The 18,661-nt window shown below is 41.9% G+C and overlaps 1 protein-coding gene across 9 annotated transcripts in view; it reads left to right on the top strand.

The window, feature by feature from the left end:
* Positions 1-18,661, top strand: part of DOCK9 (dedicator of cytokinesis 9) — a 254,743-nt gene that overhangs the window by 195,667 nt on the left and 40,415 nt on the right. For 3 of the 9 annotated variants that reach the window (XM_006208324.4, XM_072976484.1, XM_031684409.2), the window contains 6 exons: positions 1,206-1,326; positions 5,387-5,520; positions 7,563-7,677; positions 11,068-11,134; positions 12,664-12,711; positions 15,960-16,003. In XM_006208324.4, the coding sequence (XP_006208386.1) occupies positions 1,206-1,326; positions 5,387-5,520; positions 7,563-7,677; positions 11,068-11,134; positions 12,664-12,711; positions 15,960-16,003 (529 nt within the window). Of the gene's footprint in view, positions 1-1,205; positions 1,327-5,386; positions 5,521-7,562; positions 7,678-11,067; positions 11,135-12,663; positions 12,712-15,275; positions 15,413-15,959; positions 16,004-18,661 lie in introns of all 9 variants that reach the window. The other 6 variants (XM_072976485.1, XM_072976483.1, XM_072976486.1 and 3 more) reach the window with 2 other exon arrangements.

Here is an 18,661-nt window from a genome sequence, read left to right as displayed (position 1 = left end):
ATTTAAAGGTATACTAGAAATTAAGTTGACTGAAGGATGATGCCAGAAATGATTTCAAAACATTTCGGTTTGGGGGTGTAGGTATAGCTCAGTGGTAGAGCGCATGCTTAGCATGCATGAGGTCCTGGGTCCCATCCCCAGTACCTCCCTAAAAAATAAGTAAATAAATAACTAAACAAACCTAATTACCTGCCTCCTCCCCCCATAAAAAAAAGTTTTCGTTGGAGACAATCTGCCATTAATTTGGACAGGTGTTGGTGGTTCCACAGTTTCCATTCTGGACCCATGAACTGGCTCAGTTGTTCATCTTGCCGGTTTGTCATTACAGCATACACCTGGGGAGTTTCCTTTTGTGTGTTTCTGTCCCTTCTTCCCCAGTCATGATGCTTTGTCCCATATTTTATACATTCTCTCCCCCTCTGAGTACATCTCTACATAATGGTGCATTGAGATGAGCCACATTTATAGAACAAGTTTGTAGTTCCAAAGAGGGTGAATGTTCACTGTCCTTAAAGGGCATGCATCACACTGATCTCACCCTCTCCAACACTATTTCACACCTGTGTTCTCGAAATCTGTCTGCTTTTCTAATCAGGATAAGTAATTCAGGGTGTACTGCTCCCTCTCTGTCCTGCTATAACCCTGAGAAGAATGAACGCCAGCTTTTCTCTGGCCTTCATCCCGCTAAAATCCCTTTGTGACACAACTTCATAATGAACATAATCTCTCTGCTGATTGAGAGTTCACATGAGGCTCCAGGCTTGCAGAGATTTTCACTGCTGCTATTGTTAAGTCTGCTGCTCATTTGGGAGGATTTCTGACGTGAGAGAAAAACCAACGTTCCAGTTAAAGCACACGAGGCCTTTTCTGAAGGAAAAAACATACTGAAATCATCTAAAGAAATGTTGGGCATCAGAGCTCTGGAAAGGGAAAGGTGCTAGACCTTCTGGGGAAAGCAATGACTTTGGGGCCAAGATTTCTCTGCCCCGCAGACCCGAAGTACTCTGTGCTCCCCCCTCCTTCTCCTTCTCTGGTCCCCCCGCCGGCCTCCCTCTTACACGTGGGGCGGCCACTCCCTCCTCAGGCACGTTTGAGATGCCAGGCTGTTTCCTCCTGTTCTTCCACTTGGCCCACACTTCCAAGAACAGTGGGTGAATCTTTTCAAGTCGTCTTCAATTATTTCTTCTCTCTCTCCCCTCTGACAGACTGTGAAGGAGGAGTCACTTACTCTGCCAGCTGTAAATCCGTTGGTGACACCACAGAAGTCTGGGAACACGCTGGATAGCAGCCTGCACAAGGACCTCTTTGGCGCCATCTCTGGCATTGGTAATGCTGGCCACTCTGGTCTGCTGCCCCTAGTCTGATTCTGAGAGTGTCTTTAATCCGACCGTTTGTCAGCTTTCAAATTAGAACTTTGAAGTCTTGAGCTCCTCCTTCAGATATTCTTTTCCTGATTTTGCTCCTCAACCCTACGCTGAAAATAAAGATCCGAAGTTCTCAGGAATTCTAGATACAGTACACTTAATCACGTATTTGTACTGTTTGCTTTTTGTTTAATGCTTGTGAATTTTTCATTTTAAGTCTTCAAATTGGCTTGTTTATCTTTTAAGAAAAGAATGTGTTTGCAGGTGTGTGTGGACAGTAGGGTTTATTTGTAGGGTTCACCATTTAGATGAAATATGATGCAGTAATTCCTGAAGGAGATACTGGTTTATGGCTAGCATGCAGTCCCGAAAGCAGTTTTCTAAAATCTTCTTTCCTAGAATATTTTTTCAATCTGAAATAACGTTAGAGCAGCCCCCACAGGGAGGAAAACAGATGGCATAAATCAAGATTCAAATTGAGTCGTTTTTCCATAAGAAAATGCCTGAGAAATGTACTTATTAATATTCTGACTAATTGAGCCCATGTGCCAGCTACTTCATAAAGATAATGGTACAAAAAAAAAATATATATATATGTAAATTTTCATAGAATTGTCACAGACGTGCCCAGGCTGACGCTGTCTTCATTTCTCCCTCTTTAAACCACAGTTTGAATAAATGAAGCATCCTGCTGTGGCTGGTGCTCAGACTACCCAGTAATGGGACTAACTCATAGGGCAGAACAAAGGGCAGTCCTTTCATCTAAGTAATCTTCAGGACTGTTGTTTGTTCTGAGTTTATGTCCTTGGCTTTTGTGTTGTTCCTGTTGCCTACAAGCTATTTCACACAGGCCATGACACTGGCCAGACTATAAAATTGGAAACCCCACCCCAGTGCTCAAATGTATCCTATGACACCAATACCAGTCGTTACCTTACTTATGTCTGTGTGCATTTTTCATAGTTATACTTACTTCATTTGGTGTCGTAAAGATTAAATGAGTTAATTCATGCAAAATGCAGAGCCCGGCTTGGGTGTTTCTGCTGCCTTTCCCGTGGGGCCCGGGCCCTGTCTTTGCCTTCCTCTGTCCACACACTGCTCTGGGAGTAGGGAAGGGTTCCCTTCAGAGGGTTGGTCTGCAGCAGTTCACAGCACTGGCTTTAAAGTCAGACCAATGTGGCTTTCGATCCAGACTCCACCATTTACAATTACCATGGATAGGATGTTCCTCCTCTTCACCCTGTGTCCACATCTCAAAAAACAGGGTCATGGTGAGGGATGAAGAGCTAGTTCGATGTGTGCAGTGCTTGGCAGGGTAGATGCTCAGAGTTGTTAAATGACTGCCATTATAACAAGCACAGTTCTTCAGCGTTATTCATGCTTTGTGATTTACTCTCAGTAGCCAATTAGATGAGTCGCAGAGCCTAACTCTTAACCTTGTCCTCTCTGACCTGTATTCTGTAGGATTCCAGACTTTGTGGAAATGATGAAACTAGAATGAGGTGATGTTTTGACCCTGACTTTTTCCTCCAGTTCCACATTCCCCTTATTAGGGTTTGGGATGCCTTGAGAATGCAGAGATGAGCCATTGGTGTCTTTAGCACAAACTTCAGTTGCTCTGTGTTCATAGTGAAGTTACCAAAAGTACTTGAGACTGATTTTGTCCCTTTTCACTCTTTCTTGAATTTCAAGATCTGGATCCGCTTTTCATAGGAATTCACCACAACAGACTTATTTTACTCAGGCTTTATCTATGTCTCCCGCCCCTCCCCACCACCTTTAAAGACTTAAATCCTTGTTCCCTTTTAGGAATGCCTTTCTGGGAAGCCCCCATCTTTGGATTTACTAGTTGTTTTCTGGTAGCTTTAGCTTTTATTCATCAAGGAATTTCCAGTTAATTTTAGCCCGAGTACTTATCCTTCAAGAGCAGACTTGAGGAAATTCTGTGTCCACACTTACTGAGAATGTACCCTCAGCAGTTTTTTTTTAATGTGTTTGGAACATGGTGCATGAAAATTTCTAAAACTGATTCATTGCCTGAATAATACTCTGAGATGACATTCACTTTAAAACACGCATATTCTTAGGCCCAAGGTTCCATTTTCCACCTGCTACTCAGTGTATTGCATTTTGCTGTCCTTACAAAGAGAAGAGAGTTGAACTAAACTTTTCATTTTATTTACAGGTTGTTTGAGGTTTTTAAAAGTAAGGCACTTGGCCAGGATATTAAATACACACACACACACATGGAACATAGTTCTACCGAACATGTTGATTTTGATTTATTGCATTTTCATCTGTTTTCCTCAGATTAGGACTCTTGTTGTGGAATTGATCTTAAAACTGAGAATTTAAGGTCTAATTTTACTTTACTGAGAACCTCTTTCTCCTGAGCTCTGTGCTCTACATTACATTTGAAGTCCAGTTATATGAGGAGGACTATACTTCTAATCTGGTCATAATGCACACTTCTTTTTTGAGTGTAGAAGACTTGTGGGCCTTTCGTAGAGTTTTTACATGCTACTTGTGACGGTCTGTCACACAGGTCCTCTTCTGGGGAGGTGCGGCTGTGTGGTTTACATGTTCCCAGCTTCACTTGCCTTTTCAAATTCTCCTGACTCTTCTTTTTCTTGATACACTTAATACACTGAGTCGGTTTCAGGGATGGTGGCGGATAATCCTGTGTGTCAGGTAGGGGGAGGGATTAACTTAAAGGTGCCTTAGTCCACGGCAGCTGATGTACAGGCTGAAACCTGGAAACGACCTGCCCGGTCTGCAGCGCCAGGTAAAGGCATCTCCAGGGGAGGCAGCGGGGTGTGGGAGGCTGTGCTTATGGCCTCCTGCAGCACATGCCAAAAGTCTTCCCGTGCGGCGTGCGCCGCCAGCCAGGCCTCTCCGCCAGGGCTGTGCCTTTTGGGTCAGCACAGAATGTACAAGTCTGAGAGTCATTTTTAATTATGTGATTTATTTAAATCTTATCTAAGCAGGAAGTCAATCTATTACTTTTTCAAAATTCCATAATATTGAGGTAGAGGGTGACTTCTACCTTAAACTGCTGTCTTCTTCACAGATGTCACAAATTTTATTTCCAAGCTTGATTTCCATTCTGCTTGTAACTGTTTATTGCAGAGATTCCCAGACATTCTCAGTTTAGAGCACCCTTACTGTCCCAGAAGTTTTTTTCACAGGGTCCCCAGGCCAAAAGAAACACCCAGTGATTCTGTTTATTAGGTACTTAGGGCCAAATAACTTAAGAAGTACTTACAGCCTAACAACTTAATAGGCATTTGAAAACTATATACATGAATTTAAAGAAAAAACTTGTATTTTATTTTTAATAACCACAGTTCTTACTATGGAATGTGTGTGCCTGTTTGGCGCTGCACAGCTTCTCAAATTTGGAATCAGATTGCTCACCGACATTCTCATTTCCTGTTCCATGTTGATTTTCGCCCAGTACTTGCTTTTTATCATAGCAACCACCAAATACCCAACTTCACAAAGATACGACATCATGAAAAGGAATGTAGCACAATTTAAGGTTGAAACTACAGTTTCCAGCAAATGTCAAATATCACTGTGTTTTCCTTGAAAATCTAAACTGTCCCATAACACCCCTCAGAGATTTTAGGGTGCCTCAGCATACCTTTTGAGGACTGCAGGTTTACTGCATGGCTTAGTTTTTTTGATTTGATAGTTGTAGATCATTTTATCTTTTCAATTTTTTGAAGTCCTTATTCCATCCTAGTCTGAAACAGAATTTTCTCCTTTAGTCTGAGCAATCAAAGGTGGTTAATCATAAGTGAATTGATAATTATGTCTGAACATTTCAGATTCAAATTTATTTTTATCTCACTCTGTATGGCCTGATTATTTAAAGGGAAAGTAATTGAATGCAACTCGAACCAACTTCCTAACAGAAAAGATAAGTGCCATAAAAGCAATTTCTCTTAAAGTTCAGTACTTATCTCTGTTCTGTTCTGTCTCTCCAAACTTTTGATCTTGGCTTGATTGCTGTTTAGCTTCTCCATATACAAACTCAACTCCAAACATCAATAGCGTGAGAAATGCTGATTCAAGAGGATCTCTCATAAGCACAGATTCCGGGAACAGCCTTCCAGAAAGGAACAGTGAAAAGAGCAATTCCCTGGACAAGGTAATTTCTTTTCATATAACTTAAGTGTTTCTTATAACTAACGATTTAGCCCGAAGTAGATACGCTTAATGTTCTAGTGTTCATTGAGTGTGACCCTTTTTTTCCCTTAAATAACTCAGTTAACCTGGGGCAGATGATCAGAGTATTATCTAAGGATGGGCCCATTCCCTGATCCCCCCGATTCCTGTTTCCAGGGTTTCAGATCAGGGCAGTGTTTACAGTGGAGGACTTAGAGCAAATGGTTCTGGCAATTTGGACAGGTAGGGGAATCAAAATGCCACTCACTCAGAATCGCCCCTGTCTGTGTGCCAGAGAACACCATTTGTAACACAGTCATCCATGCAGACAGGCATTGGCTCCAAAGCTGACTCCTGAAAAGATTAACTGATCATACAGGTGATTCAGAGAGGAGGCTTTCCACTCACACTGTGCTCCCAGCCCCAACCTAACACATCCTCCTATTTAACGATTTCTCTTGAAATAACTTGAGACTCGGGCTATTTGGAAATTCGTGCGAATGGATAAGGCTTGGACTGAAACCTGGAACCATGATAGGTTAGTCTCACCTTGGCTACTGTTTTCCTAAGTTATTTCAAGTTATAGGCGAACACGTGTACTGACCAACAGGTGACCCACTTGGGGATGTGTCCCTAGTTCTCAGAACCGTGGAAGACATCCTTCCTCGGCATCAGGTTTGTCACCATACCTTTAGTTTCATGGCTGGCCTTGACGGGAACCTTAGCCGCGGTTCTGCGGAGGCGCGAGCATCTCTGCAGGCACGAGCATCTCCGTACAGGCGTGTGTCACGATGTGTCCACCTTTTCCCTTGACCCTGACACGCCCACGTGTGTAGAGGGAGAAGCTGCTCCGAAGGCACTCGACTTGCGTCCCGCGCGGTGCGGGAGAGGAGGAGGAGAGCGGCCAGTCGGCCAGGAGACAGCGGGTCACCGTGGACTTCTCGCTGCTGACGCTTCCGCCGCTGCCGGAGGAAGCCGTGCCCCCCGCACCCCACATCCCGCTGCTACTGGCCCAGAGCTCCCCGGGTGGCTCTGCTGAAGTGGGTGGGCGAGTCCGCGCATGTGCTCTGCAGTTTTGCCACTGATCGCACCTATTATTTCCTCCTGTAGTAAAAGTACTCACGCGTGTTAATTCAAACTCGTTTATTAAATATTTTTTCCAGTTGCCCACCCACCAATACCTTGAATGAAAGATATTTCTCACTGATCTTTCCACTTTAGTATTTGGCCAAAAAAAAAAATCCTGAGTTCAATTGGAAATACAACTTTGAAGATTTTTAAATCTCCTGTGTTTTTTAAACAAGATGCGATTCTTGTTTTATTTATTTATTTATTTTTATGTGAACACTTTGAACGTGTGAACCTGCTGTCTAATGGCAAAACTACCCTCACCCTGCGCCCTGAGCTTTCTGAAGTTTGCGGTGCTGAGCTAAGCTGATGGTGGAGTGACCGCATCTGTTTACGGCTTTACGGTGCTCTGCTGAGGTGTCACTCCTTATCCCTATACAGCTGCATGTGGTCTTCCCCCAAGGATGCCCCAGGATGTAACTGGACCACAGTGGCTCTGCTTCCGGCTTTAGTGACTGGTACACAGCAGCACCATGGACTTAATTTGCTGTTTCAGCCACTGACGTGTTCCTGGGGCTGTGCTTGGTTTGGCCCTGTCTTCTGAATCGTCATTTCTGTGTTTGATCTCAGCACATAAACTTTTCTGCATGAAGTTTTACTTGGCATTTCAGAACTAAGCCAGTAGCTACAACTGTGGTTATCCAATTTGGAAGGTCTGGGCCTTCTGGCTTGTCTCAGGAGAGTGTGCAAAGGAGGCAAGACAGACCTTCTGTGGAATAGCCCATGTATATCTGGCAATGATGTGCCTGTAGTTTGTTGACAAATCATTTATACCTTCTAATTTGTATGATTTGACTCAATTCTAAGAATCTTTCTCTTCCAAGGGAAAAAAGTGAACCTAATTTTGTTTTACCTGTAATGAAGGAGAAAAATCACCTGTTTTTTTTTTTTCTTTAGCATCAACAGAGTGGCACTTTGGGAAATTCTGTGGTCCGCTGTGACAAACTTGACCAGTCTGAGATTAAGAGCCTGCTGATGTGTTTCCTCTACATCTTAAAGAGCATGTCTGATGGTAGGTCAAAAGGAAGATTCCTGTTTTGCTTTCCTTGTTTCAGTATTTGGTTTATTTTTTTTAATTGTAATTGATTGAAAGAATTTAAGGATTTTCTCTGTTGTTTGAAATACATGTTAATTTATTAAATGTAGTAGAACTAAGTCTTAATTTGGGAATTTATGTTTATTATTGTATTCTAGAAAATGGGTTCTAAAATGTGAATGGGTCTTTTTAAAAAAATTTATATTAAAACTCAGACCTGCCATCTTCAATAAAGGAGACAGAGCAGATAAATGAAGTAGTTTTTTTTTCTTTTAATTTCATTTGTCCAAAAAAACTTACTGGCAATTTGCATAACTTTACTAGTCCATGTCTTGAATTCGAGTTTGTAGTGTTGGTGACCCAAGCATCTCTTTATTTAGACTGTGTGTGACGTTCCTGTCTTTAACTGGACGTGAGGTGTGTTTAGTTTTCTAATGGAAATAGTGGTATCGTGGTTGACTAAGTTTCTGGTTAAGGATTTGACAACCACATTTTTTAACAGAAATGACCACAACCATGAATGCTTTGTCAGTACCATGCAGAGCTTGTAAACATCCACGACGGGACAGTTCCCACACTGATCATATGATAGAACCAGTCACGTGAAACTGCTGTAGGACAGTGTCACAGTCCTTATCTTGGTCAGAGCTCTTCTTACTTTCCCTCTAACAAATTAAAACGTGTTCTATGAGCTTCACTAAGGTAACTGAGTGAAGATTAACTTTTTTGGAAATAAAGTGCCGTTTTCTGAGACCTGAAGACCCCTTGTCTGGTGGCAGCAGTGTGGGCATTGAACACTCAGGGGAGGTGTTTCTGCCGCAGAAGGTGTTTCTTTTGTACCAGACTTCCATTTCAGCAGCATTGAGGGTTGGACCTTATGACTTGGGTTAGGAGGAGCATGCCTGTCCTTAAAATGCTTCAGGACTGGGGCATTTTATTCTTTTGTCAATTTGTTACTTTAAAATAACTGTTTTCTTTGGGGGGGGGGGAAACAGACAGGATTTTTTGAGAATGATGACCACATACAAGGGGACCAGGGCTCTTATTCTTATGTTTGAGTTATAAAGTTGAAATTTTTCCCACTAAGTCAAAAGTTACACATTTTAATCATGGTAGTGAGTTTTAGCCAGTATTATAATCCTGTTTTTCCTTTGTTGAGAGTTTTCCTTAAAGTATTTTAAGTTTCAACTATTAAATATGATATGTAACTAGAATGTTACTGCTTTAAACAAAAGCTAATATACCAGAAATTTTTCATCCAAGTGAAAGTTATCCTTTAAAGTCAGTCCTTTAGAAGGCCAGGCATGTATTTTAAAAATGCAACAACCTCTTCAAAGCAATTTTAAAATATCTTTTTTTTCAACTAGTGTAAGGTTATAATTTTTTTCCTTTATAGTTAGAATTTTTGTGTGTGTCCCATTTAAGAAATCTTAACCTACCTCCAGGGTCGTGAACATACTCTCCTGTATTTTCTTTAAAAAGCTGTCTTATTTAAATTTTCACATTAAATCTTATTATCTATCAAGCATTGATTTTTGTGTATTGTATGGAGTAGGGGAGAAATTGCCTTTAGTAGTTTACCAGACAGCCAGACTCAGTCGTGTAACTCAGTAGCTACATTTTCCTTTATCCCACCTTTAATGAGCACCTCCTACACTCGGGGTCCCTCACTCTCTGCACCTTCCTATGCCTTCTCCCTCCTTTGTAGAAGTTACCTGTCTTCCCCATCTCCTCAGCCAAAAGCCAGAGCACAGAGCGAGGGAAGGCCGTGTTGGTGCCGCCCAGCTTGCCAGCAGATTCTGTCTGATGTATGCTGGTATGGCCACAGATGTTTACAGATGGACCCCAGGCAGCCCTCCAGCATTCACTTGGCTCCCTGGGTTCCCACCACACCAGGATGACCAGCCTCAAGTAACCAGTGTCTGTCCCTCTGGATTCTAAACTCGAAGTCCCTGAGAGTTGGAAGCTCTCCAACCCACCCTATGGTCTAAGAGCCAAATGTGGCTTTCAAAATCAGGTGCACTTGATTTAACCCCCATTCCACCAGCATCCTCTAGGATGGTATTCGAAAGAGTTTCTTAGCTTCTCTGAGCCTTTATTATTCATTAGTTCATCTGTAAATGGGAACTCTGCCCAGATCACAGTAAGGATTCGATGGCAGGATATATGTGAGATCACGAGACCTAGCGCAGTGCCTGGTGTAGCAGACACTTGGTGTGTATCCCGCAGCTTCTCTTGCCTGCCACATTCCTGACACGTGTAGAACAGAAGCCGTGGCCTTGCATCTTCATCAGCCGCTAGCATCTTTGAGCCACCCTCTGTCTTCTCTCAGGCCCCAGAGACTCAGTGTCTTTGAGAGAGATCTCTTCACCCATTTCTCAACTTAAGTGTAAACTAGGAATGCAGAAATGTTTTTGTCAAATAACCCTCTTTGTGCAGTGCTAAGTGGTTAAGGGTCATGCACAGAATGCTTCCTGTCAGTAAATTTGTAGGATTTGCCTTAACTGAAAATATGCCCAGTGGCTCTTGATGAAGAGGGATGGTTCTAACTAATCACCAGTACATTGTACCATCGTGTTGGGAAATTGAAGTTCTCATACACTGCTTGTCTGGAAGGCTATTTGGCAGTGTCTGTCCAACTTTAAATGCACATACCATCAACATGGCTGTCTCACTTCTAAGAATGTGTCCTATAGATGTAGTTAGTTGGACGAGTGTGCAGAGACCCACTGAGAAGGATGTTCATGATTCATAACAGCAAAGGATTTGGGGGAAAGCAAGTAAATGTCTAGCAGTAGGGGAGCTGGTTATCTCAATTATAGTGCATCCAGGGAGAGGAATATTATGCAGCTTCGAAAAGGCTGAGATAGATCCAAGCAATTATATTAGTGAATTAAAACTCAAAGGGCAAACAGTGTGTGTGGGATGTGTGCTTCCATTTCAGTGTGTGTGTGTGTTTGTGTGTTAGGAGGGTGATACTTGTGTACATGTAAGAATTGTCTGCAGGCTCTCTGTTGGGGAGGGACACTGTAATGGGTAAAGAGAGGGCCTGACTTGAGACTACTTGCCCACTTGTATTCTTTGAATTTTCCAGTCCATTTAAGAGCACATTATGTATCCATTAAGTAGGTACCGTGTAGGGATAGATGGTGTATGATGAAATTAAAGTGTTCAAATGTAGCATCTTTAAATTAACTAAGCCTGTTGTCCGCGTTCTCCAGTATAGACTGGGCACTGTGGTCTGTCCTTTGATCAGCTATGAGAGGCGGCAGGGAGGGTTTGGAGGCCTACACTCTGGTCTCTTCCCATCTTATAATGTGCAAAATATGCACCATTGTTCTAACCAGATATATGTTTACTTTCTAGACGCTTTGTTTACATATTGGAACAAGGCTTCAACATCTGAACTTATGGACTTTTTTACAATATCTGAGTGAGTAGTTTTGTCTTTGCTCATTGACCCTTGATTTTTCCTACCTAATTAAGAAGTGTGACGATACTATGTAGTTGAGCCACAAACACAGGATACCCACATCCACACTTACTCTTTAAGCTCTCTCTCCTGAACCTGACCCCATCACCTGCTCTCAGAAACTCATGACCCAGTGGGCAGTGACCAGCATTAAATTATTAGATATGTGATTGTTATACATGAGGGTTTACTACTTATGTGTACAAGCCATTTTAATAAAATAACGAAATTTATTAATGGAATTGGGTGGATGCTGCATTTCTAAGTTGAATCTAACTTAAATCAAGCAGATGCAGAGACTGAGAAAAGTTGCCATAATTTAAAAATACATAATGAGTAAAAGTGAAATCTAAAATATGGCCTATATTATTTTATCTCTATAAAGTTTCCGTTTCCCTTTAAACTTTTTACTTTTAGAAACACAAATCCACAATCCCTTATCCAAAACTGATGAGGCCAGGTGATTTTCCAAATGCAAAATATTTTTGATTTTTGAAAATGTTACATAGTGTATTTCACAATTCCCCCAGTTGGTCTCAGGCAGCACCCCACAATAAAGCACATTATTGTTTCTGCAGTAAGAAATAACTTCTGTGGTCCTATGATTGTTCACAGTAATTGGTTAAATCGTGACCAAGTAGCTTTATGTCTATTATTTGGGATCATGATTTGCTGCCAAATGTGTTTGCATGAGTTTGGGTGGGAACCCATGGTGTTCCTAGCTTTGTACATTATGAAATTGCAGTCTTGATTCCTAGTCTCAGGGCCACTTCCTCTGATGAGTTGCAGTTGGGGATTGTCACATGTGAGAAAAAATTCAGCACTAGAAGTACTGACTAGACATTATTTTAACTGCCTCTTCTTAAATATATACTTTGAAAAATATGAATGTCATGGGTGTAGTAAGATAAAACAAAAAAGCACACACTTGCTGTCTGTGAGAGACCAGTCCATGTACTTGAATCAAAAGAGAAGCTCCTTAGTGCAGAGGGTATAGCTCTAGTGGTAGGGTGCGTGCTTAGCATGCACAAGGTCCTGGGTTCAGTCCCCCGTACCTCCTCTAAAAATAAATAAGTAAACCTAATTACCTCCCCCTGCCCCCCAAAAAGCTCCTTACATAGGTGGACTGAGGACAATTACGCAGCTCAGAACAACACACGTGGTTTCTACTGCGACTTCTGAGGCAAACGTACAGTAAACGTCCAAACCCTCAGTCGTCAGACAGTCATGTCCATCCTGGGTCTCTCTTCTGTGTCGCTCAGACCACCCATCAGGGTACAGAGAGCAGCACAATATGGAGCCTCCTTTGCATTTGATCATTTTCTCCAGTTTTAGAGGGACCTTCCAGAGAATTTCTGAAAACCAGAAGGGGCTAGTGGTATATGTAAGAGCGTATTGAATGTGTCACTGTAAATGGGTTTAAATAAAGCAATGTGTCAAAAATAATTTTATCTTCACGCTTCCCTAATATTCTTTCTTCCTGTCCGCAGGGTCTGCTTGCACCAGTTCCAGTACATGGGGAAGCGCTACATAGCCAGGTACCGTGGGGGGTTTCACTTAAAGTGTTGTGTCCTTCTCTGTGTTACTTGGATCTGAAAATGGGGAAATTGTCATCTCTGGTGATTGGCAGTTCAAATTCTCATAAGCAGCCACAAAGACAGTTGGCAGGTCTTTGGATGGCTGCCATGAAATCTGGTAGCATCTTCCACCCACGTTCCTGCGTTCCTTCTGTCTCGTTATGTCTCAGGCATGTCTCTGGGAAAGATCTTCCTCTGTGGCCTGTTGCTGCACTTCTGCACTTCCTTCCAAATTCTCCCTCGTCATCTGTTCCTTCTGTCTCCTCTTTCTCTTCTCCCAGTTCCTCTGGATGCATCTTCTCACTCTTTTTTTCCCTTCCTCTGATTTCTCTTCCCCTGTTTCCCTTTCAAAGGTCCTTTTTTACCCTTCCACCTCCCAGCGACAAAGATACTCATTCTCATCCAACCACTTTCCCTCATTCTTAATGAAAAAATGAGGGACTTCCACAAAAACCATCTCTAGAAGTGAGCTTCTCTTTTCTGAATAAGCTGTCTGAGCCCTATGTTGTTACCTGACCAGAACTCTTTGTAGTATCATGAACACTCACTGCCCCGTCCCAGCCCAGACTCTCAGTTCGGCTCTAAGTTTGAGGTGAGCTGGACACTCATCACTGATGGGCAGCCAAGCATCCTCCTCTTCAGGTGCCCCTCAGAGCACGTTTTGTCCTTACCCAGTCCTCACTCCTGCCCTGTCGCCATGCACTGTGTCTGTGTTTGTCTTTTGTGTTGTGTATTCCGTGGTAACGTATTCACAGGGTCTTGGTCTAAGTATCCTAATTTTCTGTTGTTACTCTTTTTAAAGTTTAATTATAAGTAAACATATTTATGTTTTAAGAAAAATTTTAACATTAATTATCATTGAGATTTTCCTCTCATCTATAATTCTATTTTACAGCAGTGAAATAGGGAAGAGATTTTTAATAGACTAGACTTTGCTTTTGTATATTGACATTGTTCTTTTCTTGGAATATTTGAGAAATTTTCAGAATTATGTTCTGTGTTAAAGAAAAGTATATTTTTTTTTCCTAAAGAGAGCAAATTCAGAGAATGTTTTGCGCTTTCCTCCTATTAATGTGTTCTATTTTTAGTTGAAATGTGGTGGCACTTAACGTTCTCTAATCTTAACTCTTCTTTTGGTCATAACAGTAATTTTTGCATTTGAGTTTTTGAAGTACCAAATGCAAGTATATACAAGGTGCCCCTATACAGTAACCTCCTTATGCAATAACTTTATTCCTTTGGACTTTGTCCTATAAAGATGGGCAAACAGCATATTTGTAACAGAATGACAGTGTGCTGGGGGAGCTTCACACCCTCTTGCAGTAACTGTCACCTGTGTTACAAGGTAGCATTTGGAAAACATTGTGCAAATAGGAGAAAATGCGTCAGAGCTGAACGTGGTGAATGTGGGAAGCTGAAGATTTCTACCCCAACAAACTATTTTGGAATTGGGTTTTGTGAAATAGTTAATTTATTTTTTCAGTGGCTATAAATTTAATTTTTTTAAAGAAAAATCTTCCAACTTCCTAAGCACCCTGTATATATTTGTGTATAAAAGTATGCTTCCTTGGACTGTCTTAAAAACGAGTGGGCATAGGAGGGTGGGGGTAGGGGATGGCGTGACTTTGTAACATGCACAATGGAAAGATGTGCCCTGTTCTGTCGAAAATTGCCATGGTCTCTGCCGCATGTGAAGCAGACCTTGGGCGGTGATTTAGATGTTGTCAGTGCTGGCCCTCCGTGGCGGTCCAGTTCTGTGAATACTGTGTCTTCTCATTGTGTCACTTTGGAATCACCCAGCAGCATGCTGCCCGATGATATTCCATGCATGCCCTGTCCTACTCCACACAATAACACAGTGAGGGAGACGGCTGGCTACGGGACGGGGGCAGGTGTCATTCCAGCACTGGTCTCATTTGTCATCTGCTCTGGTGATGGTACACAGTAGGAAGTTAGCTGTTTGATTGCTAACCCAGATCACTTTTCTGTTTCCTCACTTGACTGCTGACAAGTCTAACAAAGGGTGTGGCTCTTCTCCTTCTTGCCTGGGTAAGAATCAAGGTGTCAAACCGCCTCATGACATCCCTCCTGTTGCATGTTTGTTCTCTGTTTCTTCCAGCACAGTATTTAATTTAAAAAAAATTGGCTCTTTAATAACATATATAATCTGAAAAGATCCGTGGTGTTTTGGCAGTTATCTGAATGCTAACTTTTAACGCCACTTTGGACTGATGCTCAGTTTTTTGAAAAGCAGCATCTCTAAAGGACTTTCCAAAACTGAAAAAGTCTCTGCTTTGGCCTGGTTTTTTGCTCCTTCGTCTTCAGGTGCTTTGCCGTGAATTGTGTAAGCGCTGCTGCCTGTGTGTGTGTCTCTGGCTCACGTGGCCCCAAACAGGCTCCACTGCGCTTGGTCTGCACGTGGCCAGTGTCCTTTGTGCTGTATCCTGGCTTCACTAATGCTCCCTGTCTCGCTGCAGTGTAACAAGTCTAACTTTTGCTTCTATCCCATTTCACTCATGTTGCAGGAACCAGGAGGGGTTGGGACCCATAGTTCATGATCGAAAATCTCAGACATTGCCTGTTTCCCGTAACAGAACAGGAATGATGCATGCCAGATTGCAGCAGCTGGGCAGCCTGGATAACTCTCTCACTTTTAACCACAGTAAGTCCCATGACACACCATCGTAACAGCCAGCCATCTCATGTGACAGCTCAGAGGGGAGAGCCCTAGGCCACAGCACACCACATCACCAACTCGACTTTTCTTCCAGCTTAGAGCAGTAGGATGAAGAGCTCGTGGCGCAGTTCCCTTCCTTGGAGGAGAATGACATAATGTGGCACGTGGTCAACTACGGCACCAGACCTGAAAGCCTGGCCCCTTTGCCCCAGCCCCTCTCCTGGGTGTTTTTAAAACAAAATCTGGCCTGTGTAATAGCCAAACATTCTCTGACTTTTTAAAGTTAATATTTGGATTCACTGCCAGTAGCTGACTTATGGTCGGTTTCCCCCTGAAGCCCCAGAGAACGTCTGGGGCAGGTTTCTCCCGCCCTTCCAATCCCATGCGTGTAATTGATCAAGCGTGCACATTCTGACATTCCAGCCCTGAATGTATGTGAATACTTAAACTGCTCTGAAAATGTAAAGCCCGCGAATCATTGTGTGAGGGTGTGGAAAAGCCAATAACAAAGTGACTTTTTCTGTGTTTTCAGTGTGAGAAAGATATCAAGTGTGCTTGGAATTTCTGTAGACAATGGTAAGATTTAATCAGGTTGAAGTCTGCTTACGAGGCCGCTTCACTTGCAAACCGAGACCTCTTTGTTCATCTCGCCTTCCTAACTTTGGGGCTTCCTAACTTCACCATAGAGACTCTGCCAACATGTGGGAGCATATCTTTGATTTACTTTTATCAATTGCCAGAGGGGACATAGCATCATGTGCTGTTTCTAGAAATCTGAGTGTTTAATCTTCTTAAGGGTTTCTCAAAGCAGAAAACCTAAAAAGTGTCAACCATGCAATGCTTTAAAAACTAATGTGATCATTTCTATCAGTGGTGTGTTCTCTGAATTGTCTCATCTTCTCTCCAAGCATGATATAGCTAGTTATTGTTAAGTTTTAGACAATTGTTTCTACTATCCCAAGTAATGTCTTTAATACATGGTTATTAATACCTTCTCATCATTTCTAATCTTAAGAATTCATTCCATTCACTGTGATTTCCATACCTATTTCTTAATATAGGCTAGGAGTAAAGACAATATTCCCAGCTCCTTAAATTGATAATAGTTCAAAGTAAGAAGGCTGAGGAATCAAAATACAACAGCTCCTTACCTGCCCACCCCAACAAAGTTAAATGTAATGGATATAGTCTCTATAAAATTCCAGGCTTACTTTAAATCAGTAAGTTGTCAGTCTTCCATGCACCAAATTGGTAGCCTTCAAATGCTAGTTCTGGGTTCTATGTTTAGCTGTAGAATGTACATTAGGGACACATCTAAGGCTACAATACTTGATTTTTCCACATCTTGTCCATTAGGGCTTTTTTAGCTCTGTAGACAATGGGTTGAAACAAACAAAGCAAGGAGTTTCATTATTTTTAGTTTTCATTTCCTATTTAGCAAAGAGAAATGAAACCTCCACTATTCTGCAGGACCTGCTACACTGCCTTTGCCCAGATAATTTATAACACAGCGCCTGCCTCACCATCAGTTGAAATAAGTGCTTAAAATTTAAAACACTTTAAAAGAAAAATCATAAGCAGACCAAGGCCCCGCCTCCAAAGATAATCATTTAGGAAACATAGAAAACAAAAATAAAATGAATAATCAACACATGAATAAATAACCTTCATCCAGTAAGATATGCAGCAGCTCCTCCCACTGCAAATGCTTGAACTATAGGAGAGAGACAGCTGGCTGTGTTACGCTGCCAAAAACCATACTGTGAACACAGCTGATTTCCATTCTCTCTTGCTGCTACCCGCAGAGAACCCCATCCTGCCCGCCCCCCTCCTCATCCACCCTGAATTTTTTTCTTTAGTCAGTTTTCAGTGACACCACCCTCAAAGTTTCTCCTTCCGCCTTCCCAGTCAACAGTTTATAGCTGATTATTTTAGCCTCCTTCTTCGTGCCTCCAATTCCTGCTCATCCCAGACAGTTCCTGATGTCTCCGAGTCCTGCACCTTAGAACTCAGTCTTCGCTTACATCTCTAATTCTGATTCTGTATTTGGGTGGCTTCAGCCTCTGCCTCCATTAGCTTTTTGAGCTCCAAATGGTCACCTTGGCTGAAAGCCACAGAGAAGGGAGTGTTTACTGTATGTATACATGTGTATGTGCGTGCACATGTATATGTATATATACAGACATGGGTCTTTACATCGGTACCTAGGTAATTTATGGGAAATTTGTAAAACCCCCCCAAAATAACTCCTGTTTAACAATTAATACAGTACCTTCTGTTGGGCCAACCAATGTGACATAGATCCAATATGTGAGAGACTTCCTGGAATGCCAGGGTCTAAAACGAATTTATTTTAGAAAGAATGAAAATAGGAAGAATCCCTTATACAACTTGAATTTTTCATTTCCTATTTCTCCGAGTAGGAAAGGCTTTGTGAGACCTCAGTTGACCAGCAGGGAGCAGCAGAGAACTACGAGGAATTTAAGCCAATGCAGACAAAGCTGCAGGGTCCCCCGTCACCTGTTAAGAGTAGGATGGGGAAAAGTCACCATAGACACCACACGTGTACCTCTAGCAGGGACTTACCCTTACTCTTGGATTTTTATAGGAAATAATGAAAATGACCAATTTCACTGGGGCCAGTGGTCTTAACTATTTTAAAAACACTCAAAGGATAGAAGTTGTTGGGTTCATTGCCCAGGTTTATAAAAAGTCAATGTTTACAACATTAAGGCATTGACCTATTTACTGCAGCGTGTACTCATTGTGTGTTTATAGAAAAGACTTGTGCCAAATGGCAAATTGAGAGTGAGAGGTGCTGGTAGAATATTTTATACAAACCAGATGAGGAGAAAACTAAATGAAACATGTTTGCAAATAGGTGACACATTTGCAAAAAGTATAAAATAACACTTTGTATTTACTTTAATGCTATGTATTGTTCTAGGAATGTATTAAATTCACTTGCATGATAATCCATATTTCCCATTGGTGTGATGGGAGAAAAGCCAAGAGTCAAGAGGTAGAAACCCTCGAAGAAAACCTGTATTTCATATAAGTCATTATAGAGATGGTTTAAGATCACTGGATTAAGTTACAGGTGAATATGGGAAAGCATCTTCTACCTGGGCTACCCATGAGCTAGCGTGGGTACCAGCAGCTGGAGATGTGAAAATAGAGACTAGGGGATATTGTCCAGGTTACTTAAGCATCATATGAGGAGCTGGGCAAGAT

The sequence above is a fragment of the Vicugna pacos genome, chromosome 14, assembly GCF_048564905.1.
Source record: "Vicugna pacos chromosome 14, VicPac4, whole genome shotgun sequence".
Taxonomy (NCBI): domain Eukaryota; kingdom Metazoa; phylum Chordata; class Mammalia; order Artiodactyla; family Camelidae; genus Vicugna; species Vicugna pacos.
Note: the sequence above shows the minus strand (reverse complement) of the source record. Positions and strands in the feature narration are given on the sequence as shown.